Genomic DNA, 20589 nt, shown 5'->3' with positions numbered 1-20589 from the left:
TCTAACCAAGGTTTCATACAAGTTTAGTATAACTCCAAAATAAAATGTTGTGAACAGGGGCAACTCCTGTTGCTTCATTTGGATGTTTTGTTCTGATTTGTCAAGGTGAGTGAATGGAGAGGGAATAATTAATGATTACAGGATTCATAAAGCAACAGCAAGGCAAGTGTTCAGAGGATTACTTTAAAGGTTCTTTTTGTGTCTCTTGATTTGAAGGAGTTCCGTCATGACGGCGTGCTGTAGGCAAGGGAGGGAGATATGGTTTTCATCCAAATCAAACCTTGTCCTGGAATTTCCTTGGCACTTGTACCATTGTAATGCATCTATTTCGTAGGACCTGTCACATTGCACACTAGTCCCAGAAAATTGTAGCATAAATTTTTTGGATGACTTGGTCAACATTCCTTCTGTACATTAATGCCATTAAAATAGATTTAACTGATCTTTCTGTGTTTACAAAATGGCTGCATTATTTGTCTACATAATTCATAAGTCCTTGTATGTGAGGTGTATTGAGACATTTCTGAAATTTGATCAGGTGCATAATAGATACAAGTTTTTTTTTCTTCAGATTTTTGGGTGTCACAATGAACTCTAATCCTCAGTCAGCTGGTTGTTTCTTTATCTCTAAGAATACAGCCAGCGTGTTATAGGGCAGTCATTATAGAAAAACCCACCCAGTGCGCGCTCCCAGTTATTTCAAGGTGGAGTAACACAAGCCCGCTCACACATGCACTCCCAACCAACGTTGGGATCTAGATCGAGTTCCAGATGTTCAACAGTTCAGATTTCCAAGATTTCAGTTGTCTGAGTTGACAGTAGAGTGGAGATTTGGATGTTGCATTTTTTTTTTTACACATTTGTCTTACTTTATAGGACCTCACACTAAAACTTAATTAAATCTTCCTAAAAGAAATGCATCTGTTGGTTTGGTGAGCATTTTTTTGTATTCAGGAAGTTCAATGGGTAAATCTTTGAAGTCACGACGTTACAATAGTTACTGATCTCTGGCACTGAACTGAGAGTAGACTCCAAAATCTTACTCTAAATTTAGAAATTGCTCTCTTTTTTTTCCAGGTTGGTCTGAAGCTTGAAGTGCGTTTGCAGATTGCTCTCGATGTAGTGGAAGGTATCCGGTTTCTCCACCGCCAAGGACTCGTACATCGAGACATCAAATTGAAAAATGTCTTGGTAAGGTCTAAAAGTTTTAACTTTAGATAATAGGTTTGTGTTGCCTTTTTCCTAGCAGCTGTAAATTGAATGGTCGATTATTCATTTGATTGGAGTCTCAGTAACTTAAATTAATTACTTCAACTCACTCATCCCTCTTGGCAATGTTGAATCTTCAGCTGAAGCAGGATTAGAGGGCACATCTAGTTGACCAGGGCATTTGCTCCTCACTGGAAGTAACTTTCTGGAAAAAGGACTATTAACCTCTTGCAGGTTGATTCCAGTTCTGCTCTAGTTCCAATATTCAGAGTATCACACTGCTCGTAGGGAGGCCGTTCAGCCCATAGTGTCTGTGCCAGGTCTTTGAAAGAGCTATCCAGTTAATCCCAATCCTGTTCTTTCCCCAGATCCCTGCAAATTTCTTTTCAAGTATGTATCGAGCTCCCTTTTTAAGGTTACTATTGAATCTGTTTTGATCATCCTTTCAGGTAGTGCATTCCAGGTAACATGCTGTGTAAAATAATTCTTATTCCTTCCCTGCGCCACGCCACGCTCCCGCCACCCCCCCCCCCCCCCCAATCATCTTAAATCTGTGTTCTCTGGTTATCGACCCTGCTGGCAGTAGAAACAGTTCTCCTTATTTACTTCATTCCAGCCCCTCAAATTTCCCCTTAACCTTTTCTACTCTAAGTAGAACAATCCCAGCTTCTCTAGTCTCCTCTCGTGCTGTTGCATAATTTGAAATGCTCTTTTGGTTCCTCTGTAAAAATATATATGACCAAGTTGGTTTAGTCTGTGCCCAGTGGTCTAGTGGCTTATTTTTCCAACTTCTGAGCTGATGGGAACATTTCATAGCATTCTTTTTTATTCTCTGCTAGTGATTTTACTCCGTTTCAAGGTTGATTGTTAAACCCAGCTGAGTTAGCTGATATGACAGGTAGGATTTGGTTCCTAAGATCTCTTTATGGAATCTGTAATCTATCTGTTAACATGAGGATAGTGTTGATATTGAGCCTTAATTTTCAGTCTTATTCAATTTGAATACAAAGATACCGATGGGAACAAAAAGCTCTTGCCATTTATCCAAACCTGTAAACCAACTTGAATCAACTTCATCTTCCGACTTCGGCATCTCGATGAACTCTTGAAATGGGCTTCTGGCTATGATTTGTGTTTTGAATATTTCAGCTGAGTCTAGGGGCGTACTTTCTTCTCGCCCTCCTGAGACTTGATTTATGGGACTATGTTGTGCAGTGAATATGGCTGCACCACTTTCACCTTTTATGGCTTGGTTTTGAGTCCATTGCAAGTAGATGATTCTGCTCTATCTCCAAGCGTCCTATTTGGAGTAATTTTTATCTGTGCATATGATCATGTAGATCCATCGCACTTAGTATGCTCACTTTCTGCAGGAGCAGCTAGTATGGGAAATAGCAAAACTGACAGCTTCTGTGGCGGGAGAGGGAACTTTGCGTTCAGGGAAGTTGCAAGATAGCAAGTGGAGGCAGATTCAATCAAGGTCTTCAAAAGAGAATTGGATAAATATCTGAAGGGAAAGAATTTGCAGGACTGTGGGGAAAGGGCGGGGGAGTGGGACTGGGCGAATTGCTCTTGCAGAGAGCTGGCATGGACACGATGGGCTGAAGGACCTCCTTCTGTGATGTAACCATTCTATGGGAGTTAGATGTAGTTCTTGGGTCTAAAGGGATCAAAGGGTATGGGGCGAAAGCGGGAACAGGTCACTGAGTTGGATGATCAGCCATGATCATCATGAATGGCGGAGCAGGCTCGAAGGGCCGAATGGCCTACTCCTGCTCCTATTTTCTATGTTTCTATAAGATTCTTGATGCTGACGCTAGGTTCGTGAGCCAAGTTATTTTTTGTAAATCTGGAAATTGCTTTGGCTATGAATTCAAGTTATCTACATTATCTGTTTTGAACACTAATGTTAACTGGTTTTCTCAATTTCCTCCTTTTTATGTAAGAAATAATTGCCACTGTTGGCAATCCAACTTGGCATTTATTATCTCACACAGATCCTTCTGTCATGATTTGACTTTTCAAGTCTAATTGATTTCCTAGCCTGCTCATCACTAAGCTTTCTTGGTTTGTATTGTAAATTAAATTGGTTCCTTCAATATTTAAACCAAGTTGGAAGAGGAATGACACACAACCAGCTGATGAAAATATTTCACTAGTACTTTTGTACATATCAAGACTGCTTTAGAAAACAACTTCTTGCATTTTGTCTCCTTCTGAAAGCATTGCACTCAATGTATACCTGATTCTCTAATGGAAGAATGAGTCATCCACATTGGTGTAATCTTTCTGATGACCAATTTATCATCAGTGATTTTAGCATATGAAGTCCAGGGCTTTATAAATGGAGGAATGGATTACAAAAGCCAGCAAGTTATGCGAAACCTATGTACAGCAATAACTTGGCCCCAGCTGGAGTATTGTCCATTTTTGGGCACCAAACTTTGTGGAGACTTTGGGGAAATTACAGAAGAGTTTTACTAGAATGGCTCCACTTGCATGGATAGACTGGAAGACGTGAGGTTCTCCATGGAGCAGAGAAGGCTAAAGAGACTTGTTGGAGGTGTTTAAATTAATGAAGGGTAAACAAAGTTGTTTCCAGCAGCTGAAGGGTTGATGACCAGAAGGCACAGATTTAAGATGATTGGCAAAAGAATCAGAGGCAATATGAGGAAAACCTTTTTTTTTCAATGCAACAAATCATTAGGATTTGCAATGCACTGCTTGACTGTGTTGTGGATACAGATCCAATAATTTTAAAAAGGGAATTGGATAAATATTTGAAAGAGGAAAAATTTGTGGGGAAAGAGTCCGGGATAGGACTAACAGTTTGCTCTTTGAGTCTGTGCTAGCTGTTTCAATGGGCCAAACAGTGACTACACGACACTTCAAAAGTACTTAATTGTCAGTAAAGTGCTTTGAGGTGTCTTGAGGATGTGAAAGGTGCTATATAAATGCAAGCTTTATCTCTGTTATCAGGATGCTTCAAAGCACTTTGCAACCAATGAATTGCTTTTGAAGCACAGCTACTGTTATATGGGGAAAGATTTGTAACCAAAAAGTATGGTATTAATTCTCCAAGAACATAATGGGGGTGTATTTCCTCAGTGTTCTCCAGATCTGCCCTCATTTCTGTGGTGGAAACTCTGTCTGCAGTGTCATGCCCAAGAAAGACACATAATCTGTGAAATTGTCCATTGTGCTGCAAGATGGCTGCCGAAGGTCAGTTGACTTGTCCTGTATATTCAAACTGTCTCACTGTCTGAAGGACAAAAGGATACATCTCAGATTAAGAGGTGCCAATTACACCTATCCTGAAGCTATCCAGAGTCATTACTGAATTGAATGTGTTACGACCAGGTGAGAAGGGGTCCAGGGGGTTCCCTCTCAGCCTTTCCCTGGTTTAGTCGTAACAGAGTTTAACTTTTAAACACCCCCTTTTTAGCTCCCCCTCAGTGAATCCTTGTTCACTGCTGCAATTGTAAGGGAAAGAAATCAAACTATTTTCCTTCGATTTAAACAAGAAAGGTGGAAGTTTATTCATGGTAAGCTCTAATCCAGTTAATGACTGCGAATATGCGATGCGACCACACTAGCATGCCTATGCAGTAAACACATGCAGATAGAGACAGAACAAGTAGAAGGAATAAAGAGGAAAAGTTTAAGGCAATATCTGGTAGTTACAGTCCTTTTTAAGTTCAACGTGGAGTCTTTGGTTGCTGGTAAGCCTTGCAATTCGTTGGGGCCCAGTTCACGCTTCAACTTGTTCCGATACAGGAGTCTTTACTCTCTCTTGAGGTTTACGTGTCTTCCGTGGGTCTGGTGGCTTGGGAGAAAGTGAGAGAGGGGGAGTCAGGTGAGAGACTTGTTTCAGCTTCAGTTGCACGCTGCCTTCTGAATTCAAACTGTCCTGTGGCTAGTTCAAAAAAACCTGGACCAGCCAATTAGTCATGTGACCAGCTGGTTTAACACAATCCACAAAGCAAGGACTGATCATCTTAGCAGGGCCTGGAATGCGCTTCCTTTAATCTTCAGTGTCTGGTGATCCAAATCCATTTGGGTTAACTGAAGCAGGGAATAGACCTTTGTCTCCACAAGCAGCGTCTTAGTATGCAAATGTCCTTCCAGCCCAGTGTCTGATGATCTTCAAACAAGTCATTTCTTCACTCTAGCAACAGCTTAAAATCAATGTTAATATGACAAAATTAATATGCCTCATTTTTGGCAGGTGGGGGTTCTGTGTGACAAATGGCTTCTTCTAAAACAAAGGTGCAAAGTAGCCTCATCATAACAGGATTATACTCATCCAGACATCAATGGATGGCCATGGATTCTACATCCTAGTCCTTTGTGTGGCCACAGCAGGGGAGAGGGCCATGTGTCAACTAACAGACTCTAATTTGATGGATTTTGATTTTAAAAGGCCCCCCTCTGGGGGGAGAGAGTTTACAGCATCACAGGCAGTCGAACCAAGGGGTGTGGAAAGACCCAGCCTAAACAAGAAGCCCTGCTGCTAATTCTACACTTCAACTTGGTGCAGAAGAGAACTGAAAGTGACTTCCACCTCCAGCCTGAAATCTTAACCACCAGAAATCTACAATACCTTGACAAGTTCAAGGCCTGCATCTTTAGCTAGTTTCAACAGATTTACCGTAAATCACGAACCTCTACCTTGAACTCTTGCCCCTTCTACCTATCTTGAGAGTGCATATGTGCATGAGTGGTGTTGCGAACATTTTAGGGAATTAATATTCAATAAATATTTACAAGAAAACCTGTCTGTTTATTTGGCATGTAGAACTTTCAGGATAACTCATTTTAAACAAATCACAGTTGCTGGCATTTGCAAGGTGAACTGTGGGAGCTACCCACACCCCTTACCCCTAAATATCATGGATCATTATAGTAGATAAAGGTCATTCATCCCATCAGGTCTATACCATTTTTTTCTTCATGAGCCAGCTCGTCTAATCCAACTTTTTCTTATTCACTAACTCTTAATATTTTTTTCATGATGTCATAAAATGCTAGAGCACAGCTGTGGAGGCCACAGGTAAAGTTAATCACAAGCTTCCTGATTGATCTGTGAGTGAACGCACTACCTGGTGTGTACTCGGCCAGGAAGGTCCCATGATTAGATAGTCAGATGACCTGCCTTTACCAGTGTTGTTCAGGGAAGATTGTTCACTTGGACGTCAGGAGAGCTCCCCCTTGTTTGAATACAGTTACTGGGCAAAGCGGCAGCATCACATTGTTTTAGAAGCAGATTTTATTTATGTAAGGCATATTTTGTCTTAGTTTTGTCGAGCGGTGCAGGATGTTTCCTTACAATTTCTTTGTAATTCCTTAGTTGGATAAGCAGAATCGAGCCAAAATCACTGATCTGGGGTTCTGCAAGCCTGAAGCTATGATGTCTGGAAGCATCGTGGGGACCCCAATACACATGGCACCTGAGCTGTTTTCAGGTATGTTTCATCAGTGCAGAATTGTTTGGGGAACTTCTTGATAGAATTAATCAGCTAAAGTACCATTAGCAAAGCAATGTGGACTCTGACAGCTCAGTGGGTAAAAGTAGTACTAAGTCTCACAGCCGAAAAGCTCAGCTTCAATGCTCTTGAATTAGCTGAACTCGGCTGACTTGGCAAATATGGTTGTTTACAGTCTCTGTCTCTAAGTTGAGGAGGGTTGAAGTCAAGCAGGGTTTCCACTGATGCGCATTGACGAGCGATTAAATGTTGGGCGACAGGCTTAGGCTGTCCCATTTTATATAGTTAACCATGCACTGCTGTTGGTTTTGTAAACTGTGCAGACAGTGCCATTGGAAGTATTAAATTGCTGATCAAGAAAACAGTGTCATTCTCAGTCTCCAGAGGCAGAGTGACAAGTGCAGCAAGGTGAATTGCTGTGAGCGAGCCGCCCCCCACCCCCCCGCCCCCCCAAAAAAAATATCCTATTGGAGAGGGTTTGCAGCAAAAGTGAAGTTGTAACCTGCACAGGACTATTTCAATGCAACCCGAGTGAGTTTGGTACCAAGAGAACCCAGCCCTTACTGAGTCACTTTCATAGAATCATAGAGTGGTTACAACACGAAGGAGACCATTCAGCCCATCCTGTTTTCGTTGAAGTTGGTTTCGTCAAAAGAGCAGGAGATTATTCAGCCCATCCAGCCCTTTTCATCTTCCATTCAGATCATGGTTGATCTGAATCTCAAATCCAATTACCCACTTTTTCTCCATATCCCTTGATGCTCTTGCATAACAATGTATTGATATGAGCAGATGGTACGCTATAGCCCGCAGCAACCCTGCTGACAGCTCTCTGCAAATGCTGCCTGCCAGACAGAAATCAAGAGACACCAGATGTCTTGCATTCTGTGGTGCCTGAGTAGCTTCACTGAGACTGGGTGTGGGGGAGGGAGGTGAGGAGTAGGACCACTAGTGGAATGGTACTACATGTGGAATTGAATGTATGACCCTGCATTTTATCCTATCCAGCACACACAACACACTACCACAGCATTTTCTCAAACATTAAAACTATATTACTTTTTTATCATCATCACTCCACTTCTCTCTCTCTCTCTTTTTTTCCTCCCCCCCCCCCATCCCAAAATCCTTTAGGAAAGTATGATAACTCCGTGGATGTGTATGCATTCGGAATCCTTTTCTGGTATCTATGCACAGGAACCATTAAACTCCCGGAAGCGTTTGAAAAATGTTCAAGCAAGGATCAGTTGTGGAACAATGTGAAGAAAGGTACTTGGCAATTTTCCTTCTAATGCCTGCCCCAAGCGAAGATAAGTTGGAGGCTGTCACAATTTCTTGAATGTGAACTGCACCTTTTTTAAATGCAGCTAACACCCTAATGCACTTCACAGGCGTGTAAACCAGCCAAAAAAGCCACGTTCGGATAGTTAACCAAAAGCTTGGTGAAAGGTAGATTTGAAGGACTGTCTTAGAGGAGAGAGACACAAGTTTTAGGGAGGGAATTCCAGAGCTTGGGGCCTAGACAGTGCAGTGGGATGAAGGAAGATGTTGAATGCACGAGAGGATTACTCCATCTCGATCCTGGTGGGTGCAAGTCCACAGTAAAAAAAAAAATTATCCAAGGGAACAAGATTTTTGAAGTGACCTGGGAAAGTTGACCTTGCCTGACTTCATGGCAACTTTACCCTGCAACCTATCCTAAGTGCTTGATACAGATTTTATTACAGGTCCTTACATGGATATGCCAGTCCAAAAATACATTTTATCTCTACTTCCGCCACAGAGTTTGAAGTAAAAGTGGGTTTGTTTCCTTTTATATTTCTGTCCTCCTGAGCATCTCCTGATGCAAGTTGAAAGCATTCATTCTACCAGTAACTGTGGCATGATAACCAGCAGTGATGTCACTGACACTAAACTCCTATCCCTGCTTCTATCTCTGGTAAAGTCAATGGTTTTGTCTGTCAGTGCATGGGGACAGTGTCTAGTGTTGGGGCACGAAATCTGCTAATGAGCTAAATCTCCTTGCTGTCCCTGCTTCTGCAATGAATGACCTAAACTGCCCTCATGACTCAAGTGGCACCGTGAGAAGCCAGTTGGTGGGAATGCTTCCCTGTTCTATTTTGTTTCATTAAACACCGGAGTACGCAGACATCAGTATCAGGTCTTCAGTGCATTCATATTACACAATCCAACATGAGTAGTTCTTCTTTGGCCTCCTTGTTTCGAGAGACAATGGGTAAGCACCTGGAGGTGGTCAGTGGTTTGTGAAGCAGTGCCTGGAGTGGCTATAAAGGCCAATTCTAGAGTAACAGACTCTTCCACAGATGCTGCAGATAAAATTGGTTGTTGGGGCTGTTACACAGTTGGCTCTCCCCTTGCGCTTCTGTCTTTTTTCCTGCCAACTGCTAAGTCTCTTCGACTCACCAGACTTTAGCCCCGCCTTTATGGCTGCCCACCAGCTCTGGCGATCGCTGGCAACTGACTCCCACGACTTGTGATCAATGTCACAGGACTTCATGTCGCGTTTGCAGACGTCTTTAAAGCGGAGATATGGATGGCCGGTGGGTCTGATACCAGTGACTAGCTTGCTGTACAATGTGTCCTTGGGAATCCTGCCATCTTCCATGCGGCTCACATGGCCAAGCCATCTCAAGCACTGCTGGCTCAGTAGGGTGTATAAGCTGGGGATGTTGGCCGCCTCGAGGGCTTCTGTGTTGGAGATACGGTCCTGCCACCTGATGCCAAGGATTCTCCGGAGGCGGTGAAGATGGAATGAATTGAGACGTCCTTCATGGCTGACATACATTGTCCAGGCCTCGCTGCCATAGAGCAAGGTACTGAGGACACAGGCTTGATAGACTCAGACTTTTGTGTTCCGTGTCAGTGCGCAATTTTCCCACACTCGCTTGACCAGTCTGGACAAAGCAATGGAAGCCTTTCCCATGCGCTTGTTGATTTCTGCATTGAGAGACAGGTTACTGGTGATAGTTGAGTCTAGGTAGGTGAACACTTGAACCACTTGCCAGAGTGTGGTTGTCGATATTGATGGATGGAGCATTTCAGACGTCCTGTCCCATGATCGATTTCTTGAGGCTGATGGTTAGACCAAGTTCGTTGCAGGCAGGCGCAATCCTGTCGATGAGTCTCTGCAGACACTCTTCAGTGTGAAATGTTAATGCAGCATCGTCAGCAAAGAGGTGTTTTCTGATGAGGACCTTCCGTACCTTGGTCTTCGCTCTTAGACGGGCAAGGTTGAACAACCTGCCACCTGATCTTGTGTGGAGGAAAATTCCTTCTTCTGAAGACTTGAACGCATGTGAGAGCAACAGGGAGAAGAAGATCCCAAACAGTGTAGGGGCGAGAACACAGCCCTGTTTCACGCCACTCAGGATAGGAAAGGGGTCTGATGAGGTGCCGCTATGCTGAATTGTGCCTTTCATATTGTCATGGAATGAGGTGATACTTTGGGCATCCAATCTTTTCTAGTAGTCTGAAGAGACCACGTCTGCTGACTAGGTCAAAGGCTTTGGTGAGATCAATGAAAGCAACGTAGAGGGGCATCTGTTGTCCGCGGCATTTCTCCTGTAGCTGGCGAAGGGACAACAGCATGTCAATAGTGGATCTTTCTGCTCGAAAGCCACACTGTCTCAGGGTAGACACGCTCAGCCAGCTTCTGGAGCTTGTTTAAAGTGACTCGAGCAAAGACTTTCCCCACTATGCTGAGCAGGGAGATTCCACGGTAGTAGTTGAAGCCATCGCGGTCACCCTTGTTCTTATAGAGGATGATGATATTGGCATCACACATGTCCTGTGGTACTGCTCCCTTGTCCCAGCACAGGCAAAGCAGTTCATGGAGTGCTGAGAGTATAGCAGGCTTGGCACTCTTGATTATTTCAGGGGTAATGCAGTCCTTCTCAGGGGCTTTTCCACTGGCTAGAGAATCATTGGCATCACTGAGTTCCGATTTTGTTGGCTGTACTTACAGCTCATCCATGACTGGCAGAGACTGGGCTGCATTGAGGGCGGTCTCGGTGACAACTTTTTCCCTGGAGTACATTTCTAGGTAGTGTTCCACCCACCGGTCCATTTGCTTGCGTTGGTCAGTGATCGTGTCCCCTGATTTAGATTTGAGGGGGGCGATCATCTTGATTGGCCCAAAAGCTCTCAATGACATCATACATTCCTCTGATGTTTCCGGTGTCGGAGGCCAGCTGAATATGACTGCATAGGTGTTGCCAGTAGTCGTTGGCGCAGCGCCTGGCTGTTCTTTGTGCAGCGCTTCTGGCTGCTTAAAGTGCTACGGATGTTAACTCACTGGGGCTTTCTTGTCGTTCAGCAGTGCAATGCGCTTAGCGGCTATGTCAGGTTCCAGCTCTTCAATGTGAGATTGAAACCAGTCTGCATTCTGCTTCTCACGTTTGCCAAAGGTGGTCATTGCTGAGTCATAGATGGCGTCTCTGATGTGGGCCCACTTGGTCTCTGCATCCCCTGCAGGGGTGTTTTGAAGGGCTTTTTCAAGTGAATTTAGAAACTTATGTAACAGCTGTGGATAAGAAATTCTGCCAGTGTTGATGCGCGGGCAGCCCTTCTGCTTGGAGTGATGCAACTTCTTTTGGTTTGAGTCTAACCTTGCTGCACAGCAGGGAGTAGTCGGTGTCGCAGTCCGCATTGTGGAGCCTGCGTGTGATTTGGACACTGTTTATAGAGGCTCGCCTTGTGATGATGAGGTCCAGCTGGTGCGAACGACGTGATCTTGGGTGCCTCAAAGAAACCTGGTGACAGGGTTTAGTATGAAAGAACGAGTTGATGATGCAGAGGTTGTGATAGGTACACAACACAAGCAGTCTCTGTCCATTCTCATTCATCCTTCCAATGCCATAGTGCCCAAGGCAGGAGGGCCATGAGTCATGGTCAGCCCCAACCCTGGCGTTAAAGTCCCCCAGCAGGAACGTCTTCAGTGCATTCATATTACACAATCCAACATGAGTAGTTGGGTATATCACATTACCGTATTCCAATATGATTATCCGATTATTATTGCGTTCATGATTCACCATAAGAGCTCTGGTACATCACACTCCACAATTCCAGCATAACTCCTCAAAACTCTTATACCAATTCTATCTACATTTCATGCATAGCAACACTAAACCACAATATGTTAAAAGAAGCAATGCAAATATCAGATATACAACATGGAGCCAAGATGATTCACTGGCCCCTCAAACTCTCCCAATAATTGTTATATTGTCCACTTAAGCTCTTAAGTCACTTTATTACTATAAACAGTGAGCCAAGTGACATGTCTTAATTCTTAAGACCTTGCTTCATCTAGGCCTGCTTCACAGACCATCCTTCAGAACTTGAAGCTGTTTTAACTCATGTGCTGATCCCACAAACAGCCAAGACATTGAGGTACATGGGTAGTGTGAACCCAGCTCCATCTATCTTTATTCCCTTGTTAATTTTTGTTTTTCACCCTCTGCTCTGGTTTTATCTTTCTTTACTCAGCTAAAATTGTTAGTACTGGCAGGAGGATCAGTAACAGGGCACAGATTTAAATGAATTGGCAAAAAGAAACTAGAGGGCCAAGTGACTAGTTTCTTTACGTGGCAAATTATAATCTGGAATGCTCTGCCTGAAGGGATGGTGGAAGCGGGTCCAATAATTTTCAGAAGGGAATTGGTACAGACTTCAAGAGAAATTTTTGAAGAGTTGTGGGGAAAGATTATGGGACAGTGGACATTGGATAGCTCTATCAAAGAGCTGGCACAGGCACAATGGGACAAATGGTCTCTTTTTCTGTGCACTGATTCTGTGATTGTGTTTCTAGGTGCTCGGCCGGAACGACTACCTAAGTTTGATGAGGAATGTTGGCAGCTGATGGAGGCATGTTGGAATGGTGACCCCTCCCAGAGGCCCTTGCTTGGAATAGTTCAGCCCATCTTGCAAAGCATCATGGACAGACTCTGCAAAAGTAACTCTGGGGTGCAGTGCAAAGATTGCTCGACGTGATGAGCAACCAGAAGGCTACACGGTTTTGCAGGAACTCCCCACAAAGTGGGGGGATAAAGCCAAGAAATAACCCAGTTCATTGAGGCAGGGTTGTTTCCATTGACTCGGTATCAGTATTAACACTAGTTCAGCATCACTGTTTACCTCTGCTATGCAGCAAGAAAGCAAAACTTGATATTTTTTATTCATTTTCTTTGACTTGTGGGGAATGCAATAGGACAGCTTTTTGGGACTGGTACAAGGAACTCATTGGATTATTTTTCCCGACAGTATTTTTGAGCAAATCTTGCTTGGGGTTCTACGTTATCACAGGATGTCATTAAAAGAAGGCACGGTTAGGAATGTAGCTGCTTACTGCTCGATCCTTCCCTCCCATCCACCTATTTTACATCTCTCTTCCCTCCCTCTACACCCATTCTGATCCATGTAAACTGCTGCATTGAGTGTGGATTGCAGTCAGTGGGTGTGTTCACTTGCTCCAGGGTGAGGGTGGAGAGGAAAAGAACACTTTGGCTGAAGATTAGAGAATTGGCACCGTTCATTTCATTTTCTGTCAACAGCATTTAACACCAGAGTATTTGTGCACTATTGGCGCTTGTGTGTGTCTCTCCACAAATAGTGTCACTTTGCACTAATTTTATATTTGATATTTTTTGCTTGGAACTCAACTGTTAGGGAAATTATGCAGAGTTGCACTGTTTGCCTTGTCTGTGCTGCTCTATACTGGATTGAAGATGGGAAATGGAGATTATTGCTCCTTTACTCCCCCCGGCCCCCCCCCCCCCCCCCTCCTTTTAAAGGTGTCAGTCAATAGTTCCTTGTTGCTGCTTGTGCCTGGAGGTGTTTTACACAGGAATTGCCACCCCCTCTTTTTTTCATTCCCCAGAACAGCTTGCTTGGGGTCTTTTCTGATGTATTAAGATCCCCATGAACATATTGAATATCACTAATGCACATAATCATAGTTCAATTGAATAAAAACTAGGAGTACACAGGCTGTGAGAAAAGTCTTGCTGGTTGAACGGTCTTAAAAGTGAAATGTGAAAGAAATTCCAATTTATACATTTAGCTCTTGTGCTTTTAACAGTGTGCCAATGACCGAATTTGACCACTAGCCACGTGTTTGTCTTCTGATGGAATCTTCAGCTACTGCTGAACCTAAAGCAGATGTAGCTCCTGATGGGGAAGGAAAGCAAGGTAGCTACAGTCCTGACCTTGCTCTCTACCCAAGAAATTGAAGGGTGCAATACCTCTGATTTAAGGACCCTTGGAGCTGCCCAGCGTTAAACACTACATTTCTTCCCATTGCACATGGCTCCAGTTTAGTTGTTTAAAAGAGCCAAGTTGAAGATCTCTTTTACTTTCATGGCCTGCCCACTTATCAATTTTTAGCTGTTCAGGAATGGCAGACTGTGCCAGGTTATATAGGCCCATTGGCTATAACAAAACTGGGGGTCAACTCCATTCAATAAGTATGTTGTGGCTGGAAGCTTGGTGAGGGGTCTTGAACAGCAGATAGTGAATCAGCAGCTTTGTTTTACACTCCATCCTATTTTAGCAAAAGAAAAACTGCAAATTCACGGTGAAAATTGTCTATCTTGCATTACTGGCCAAACCTATTTTCGCCCTGTTGGGAAATTAGCTTCTGTTCTAATTTACTGTTTTATAAATGTTTTTAAACTGTTCTGTGTAGCTTCATTGTTTACTGCTCTTTTTCAGTGTTGTCCCATCTCAAGGTAAATGTTCTAAATGGTCATGTTTTGCCCCATGAAAGTCCATAATCTTTCCAAAGTTTGGTCCTTCACTGCTTTCTTTCCATATTAAACTAGGAAATTGGAACACTTTCAACTGAGTATGTTATCATAACACATGGAAGGTGCTTTGTATGGATACTTACGTTGGTAATCTTTTTAAAAAAGGGAGCTTTTGCAACCAGAAGAACCAGTGAATAAGGTCTGTCAGGATGACCAACTGTAGCCAATGGGATCAAATTCATTCTTGGAACAAGAAGCCCCTTAATTTAGCACTTTGGCACCAGCACAACTAGCCAAATGGCTGAGTTCAGGTTTTTTTCACTGTAGCATTCTAAACTAAGGACTGATTGAAGTTAACACTCCATCCTTCTACAGTCCGCTTGTAGGTGATACAAACACTAATTTTATTCCAAAAACGCCTAGGTTAGTTGCTTCAGAATGGGCTCTTGAAACAACTGACTTAGTATTCTGACCAGTTCAGTTTGATAATTTGTTGGTGTAAAATGTAAGTTTTTTGAATTGTTGAATTGTTTTGGTATCTGCTGTTCAGTTCACTGGATTTGGGGCAGTCGTTAATACAGTTGAAAAGGATAGAGTTCTTGGAAGGGAAGGCAATAGGAGCAACAGGATTGGTGTAGAACCAGTTTGACAAATTGCTTTAATATAGCGAACTGGCCATAAACCTAGAGACTGAAATGGAGAGAGAACCCCGTTCTTCCTAAGTCTGCAGCATCAAGTAATTATGGGATGGATGATTCTATTACTAATTCTGCTGCTCATGTGGCTATCATATTTCCCCAAGATAAGAGGTATTGAGTGGCTGGACTTCTGTTTGAGGGCCTGAGTGTGTTACAAAGACTGCATCACCTTGGATACATGTGAAAGGTATTACTGATGAGTCTCTTGCACTTTGTTTTAACCAGTATTGCTTTTGGAAAGAAGAACTATGTTACTGATCAAAAAAAGTCTTCCAAATTATGTGATAGAAAAATAAATTATTAAATTGGGAGGAGAGATCAGAGTGCAAATAGCATCATTGACGGGTACTGACCCTAGATTTTGTAAGTTTGGAACCTTAATGCTCTATTTGCTTCACGGTCATAAAGTGGGTGGAATGATGGATTTTTTGTGTCGTGATGGCATTTATTGATTTGTTCAAAGGTCAGTTGCAGACCAGCTCTTGTTTCCACCCAACTTCCATGTGTGTGCTGAACTTCAGATACAGGAGGAGAGGGAAGAAGCTTTAGTCTGTAACTTCTCTCTGTAAAAACTGCCATGCCCAGAAACACTACACTGCAAAGAAGGGCAGGTGGTGCCCCTTTCCCATATTTTATCCTGATGAATCCATTGTACTTGACAGTGAAACAAACTGGGTTGAAGAGTGAAGAGCTCTGGGAATGATTTTGTAATTAAAAAATTTGAAGGAAAAAGGCTGCTGTACAGGTGAGCAGCTGTGAGTGACAAAACCCTTAACCTTCCCTTGCAGAAAATACTTAACTTGTTAAAATGACTAGACAATTAGGTCCCAACTGGAGGGGTCAGTCTGTCAACACAGCTTAATGTTAGTTTTGTTTGCTATCTTAAGCCCACCAATAACTGGATTGAGACTTTCTGTTGCATAATACTTTGTTAGCAGAGGAGTATTAGTGCAATGTCCATTCACATCTGGGACCTGGGTGTAAGTTCAGCTCAGACCAGTGAATTGGAAGTCATTTCTCTCAGCCTGCCTAAAAGATCCTACATTACCTGAGATTAGACTAGGCTCAAATCCATTCCTAGTGCATGCAAGTCCACAGCACAAAACTGTCCCCAAATTTCTTCAGAGGCAGTGGAAGAATAGGAAAGTTAAAATGAATGAACTAGAGTAGAGTAAAAGAACTGCTGTCCAGCACCTGCTCATGACAAAAACCCTTAATTCTCCCTTCTAGTAATTAGCTACAGAAAATTAATGTTGATTAAAACACATTGTTACAGCAGACAAGGGAAAGCTTTATTTTCCATCCGGCCCCTGCTGCCTCTGACTTTGTATATTGTGTGACCAAGAAGTTGTTCCATTTACGCCATTGACGTTCCTCAATGAGCAAACAAAAATTCACCAAAATTGGGCAGAAAACGGTAGCACTTGGAAAATATTCACGGTCCCATTAAACCCTAGAAAATAAATCGTTTTACAAAAACCAAAGAAATGAGAGAAATCGCTTCTAAAACATGATGCACAGCAAAGGATTATTAAGATGAGGGGATGTGTGAAACACTGAGGTAGGGCTGCTATCAAAGAAAATAGAGGTCTGAATCTGTTGAAATGTTCTTGAGTTTAAATATCCAGAGCCGCCCTCTTTAGTCTCAGGATTTATTTCCAAAGGGGAGTAGTTTGCAGCCAGTGTCATGATCGTAAATAGCTTTGGCCAGGAAGCAGTGAACATTTAGCCAGTTAGCTTGTACATGGCCTTTTAAAGGGGAATGTCGCTCAAAGAATCACTTGCCAAGTTTTCAGATCCACCTGCCGTTAAGAAATTTAGTTAGTGCATACATTTTTGGGCAAAGAAATTTATCCACCGTGCCAATTTTGCTCAAGTTCCAGGTAGAAGCTTGGTTGCAGTCAAGTATGTATAATTTGTCCCTTTTTAAAAAAAAAGAAATTGTTATCCTTGGTCATACATTGCTGGATTTAAGTTGGATTTCTCAACACGGTGCCTCATTGCTTTAAACACTTAGCTTTGTAGTTGAAGGTATGGTAATGCAAGAGTATTGGACCATTAAAGTGCTTCGTGGAAGTGTCCAGGTGTTTGAGTTTGTAGCCCTCTCTTTGCTTTAATTGAGTTTGTATGGAAGTTGGAGAAAATTAGAGGGAGGGTTGTTATTGGCCAAGTTATTGCAATGAATTGGGCTGTACAGGCAGCCATGTGAGTTACAGGAGCAGGTCATCTGATCATCCCAACAGCTGCCTAACCTGTATAGAAAGTGATGGAAGGAATGAAGCGGATTCATGCAATCAAGAAAAATCAGATAGCGATCCCTTTCCCCTTTTTTTTAATCTGCAGTGGAGTGCACAGGGATCAAGAGCCAGAAAAGTCAAGTGTTGAAGATGAAATAAATTGTTGTAACAACACTAAGATTACTTTGAATCTTGGCATTCTAAAGCAATGGTGTGAGTGCACCAGTTTTAACTTGAAACGTAGTAAATATCTCAGTCCCACATGCTGGCTTGTACTAGGTGATGAGGTCTTTTGATGCCTATTCATCCCTTTTTAAGATGTGCTATTGGGAGTGGTCAGTATTTCTTGAACAAAGCTGAGAACATTGAGTTGTGTTGAGCACGGTGACAGGCTGGTGTCCCTTACAATATTTCAGCCCTTGAAAGGGGCCTATATTTTTTTTAAAGGAAGCACTTGGGCTATTATCTGCACTTTGTGTACCCAGTTCTCTGAGGTTACTAGGGTTGCTGTGTTGAGCTGAAGCCTGTTGTGCAGCACTGAGGTGGTGAGCTCGGCTCCATCCAGTTTTAAATTGGACACTCTGTGGGGAAAGCCATCTAGCCTTGGCTGCTGCTCTTTTTTTTTAAAAAAAAAGACACCATGTACAAGTTTGACTCATTTTACAGAAGTAGACAACCCATTGCACCATGCAGTTTTGTAAATTCCCACCTGGCAAAAGAAGTCACTTTTTCTGCTCCAATCACAGGATGGGGAAATTCCACTTGTATCTAAAGCTTCTCTTGGTGAGCCATCTCTACCTGTTTGCCAGACTGGTTCAGGTAACAGTGCAGTGTCGTTTTATTTTCTTAAGGCATTGCCTTTCATTTTCATATATGAAAACACAAGCCCAGGATTAAAAACTGAGATGCTAACTCATGGCTCAACATGTTTATGCATGTCAGTGCATGCTTTTTCACACTCTGTCCTCTTCAGTCGTGCCGAATCTTTATCATTCCTTCCTCAAAGCTCCATCCAGCAAAGTGCTAAGATACCCCATGCCACAGAAGCTAACCAATGAGCATGCTGCTGAAACATGAGCATCCAGCATATTCTCTCTCTCGTATTCCTTGCCCACGTGTGTTGAGGCCTAAGAATGCACTTGAATGCCACCTCTCATAATTCATGTGCATCCAGACCCAAGTTGTATGTTGAGTATAATTGGTTAATATTTTCGACTCTTGACATGTTAAACCATATGTTTGTATAATATACTGAGCAGGATATAACTCTATCCTTATGTGATGTGTGTATGTGTGAATATGGTACGTAAAAAAAAAAAAAAATCCTATCATTGCTTTGTTGAGACCAAAAGTGACCATTGGACAATTGGCTAAATTACTGGATTTTAAGTGTTACAAAATTATAGGTAATCTAGAAGGCCCCACAATAAAGCTTCTGGTTTATTGCTTGTAACTTTCAATTGCTTTGGAAATTTATGGCCTACATTTTAGACCAGTTCTGCTTTTGTGTTTACCTTCAGTTTGGGGGAATGATCCTGTCTTTCACTGGAGTTTTGGTCAGTGGGCTAGCTGTCCAATATTCCCTGAGCTTTAGCTCCGTTGTAAACAACATACACCACCACAGAATTGAGAGGGAGGCTTGAGCATTCAGTGTCATTGTTGCCAAAGCAATCATCTAAGGACCACCCCCTAATCATTGTCTACTTGCACTACAACAGGGTTTGATGACAATAACGAGGAAGGGCTTATGGGCCTCTAAGGAGTTAAATTGGAGGAATGGGAGAATTTTCTTCTAGCACTTGTGTATTGATGTAGCTCTTGAGAGGGGAAAGGGTGACACAATTTTCAGTAAGTCAGGCCTTTTTTTAAAGACACTCCTCATTCCCCCTTCACATCCTGTCATCCCTTCCAAATTGGTCATCCTGCCCTCCCTTGCCCAGTACTATTCTGCTAGTTGTTCTCCAACCACCTATTATAGCATTTGCTGAATCTTCCTGCCTTGGTTAAACCCTGGGGAAAGGATTCTACAACCAAGATGGGCATTTTGTGTGCACCCATATGTGACTTCCCTCAATCTGTCCCTCTAATTGGCTGGCAGGGAGGGGAGAGGGGGTTTGAACATCACTGCATATCCAGTTATGAGGGAGACGACTTGTTGGCTATCTACACAATTCATCAGCACAATCCTGTATAGAACAATTGTGTTTTGTTTCTCTGGTACATTCTGACACAGTTCTGTTTTGTTTTAATGTAAATGGTGACTAGACTTGGCATCATAATGGGAGATTTTTAAAATACTAAATATGCTTGGACTCTAGTGCAATGAAAAACAATTGTTGGGTGTATTATTAATATTTTACTGTTATGTATTCCTTGTAATCGCCAGTTAATCCATTGAGTAAAGTTTCAAGATCCAGTACTTGTTTTAAAACAAAATGTTACTCCATTGTTAAAATGCCTCTGCTCTCAAATCCTGTTTTATATAAAAACTGCACAAAATACAAGGTGCTATATAATAAAGATAACATTAACCTATTCCTTGTACTTTTAATATCTTGCGTGTGCTACTGTTCTGTACTAGTTCCTCCTGCTATTCCACATTAAACGGGAAGGTGAGGGGGAAGGCTGTACTCATAAGAGGGATAGGGCTGAAGATGTCATCAGGTCATTGGATTCCTACTTATAAAATCTTACAGGCAGAAGGAGTCTATTCAGTACATCGTACTGGCTCTGCAAGAGCTGTTGAATTACTGACTCTCCTGCTCTTTTTTCCCCATAGCACTGCACTTTTCCCTTTTAAGTATTTATCAATTCCTTTTTGAAAGTTACTATTGAATCTGCTTCTATGGCCCTTTCAGGTAGTGCATTCCAGATCATCAACTCATTTTTTATTTTATTTATATAATTTATATTTGTATTCTCATTTGCACCCCTGGTCCTTTTGCATGTTGTCAACCTGTTCCCAACTATTCTGTTTGTCCATCTTGGTTTTATTGTATAAACAATATGGTGATATCAGACAGAAACTCCCGTGTGATATTAACTAGAATTCAAGTCCATTTATTTTTAAGTTTAAAGAAAAACATTAAAAAGCAGGAAGGAATAAAACTTTTTCTAACTTTCAATACATTATTCCACATTTTATTCACTCTTTGAAGAAATTTGTGACCACTTCTATATTTGCCTTCTC

General features: G+C 42.3%; 1 protein-coding gene across 4 annotated transcripts in view; it reads left to right on the top strand.

Annotated features, from left to right (window-relative positions):
* The window catches only part of dstyk (dual serine/threonine and tyrosine protein kinase), an 87223-nt gene extending 67303 nt beyond the window's left edge, over window positions 1-19920 (top strand). For 3 of the 4 annotated variants that reach the window (XM_068057452.1, XM_068057450.1, XM_068057449.1), the window contains exons 10-13: window positions 1078-1191; window positions 6560-6674; window positions 7830-7964; window positions 12529-19920. In XM_068057452.1, the coding sequence (XP_067913553.1) occupies window positions 1078-1191; window positions 6560-6674; window positions 7830-7964; window positions 12529-12710 (546 nt within the window). In that variant the 3' untranslated portion in view covers window positions 12711-19920. The remainder of the gene's footprint in view (window positions 1-1077; window positions 1192-6559; window positions 6675-7829; window positions 7965-12528) is intronic. The other variant, XM_068057451.1, reaches the window with a different exon arrangement.
* The last annotated feature ends 669 nt before the right edge of the window (window positions 19921-20589 follow it).

This window comes from Heterodontus francisci, chromosome 25 (assembly GCF_036365525.1).
Source record: "Heterodontus francisci isolate sHetFra1 chromosome 25, sHetFra1.hap1, whole genome shotgun sequence".
Classification (NCBI taxonomy): domain Eukaryota; kingdom Metazoa; phylum Chordata; class Chondrichthyes; order Heterodontiformes; family Heterodontidae; genus Heterodontus; species Heterodontus francisci.
The sequence above is the reverse complement of the archived record's forward strand: the minus strand, read 5'-3'. Positions and strand labels throughout refer to the sequence as shown.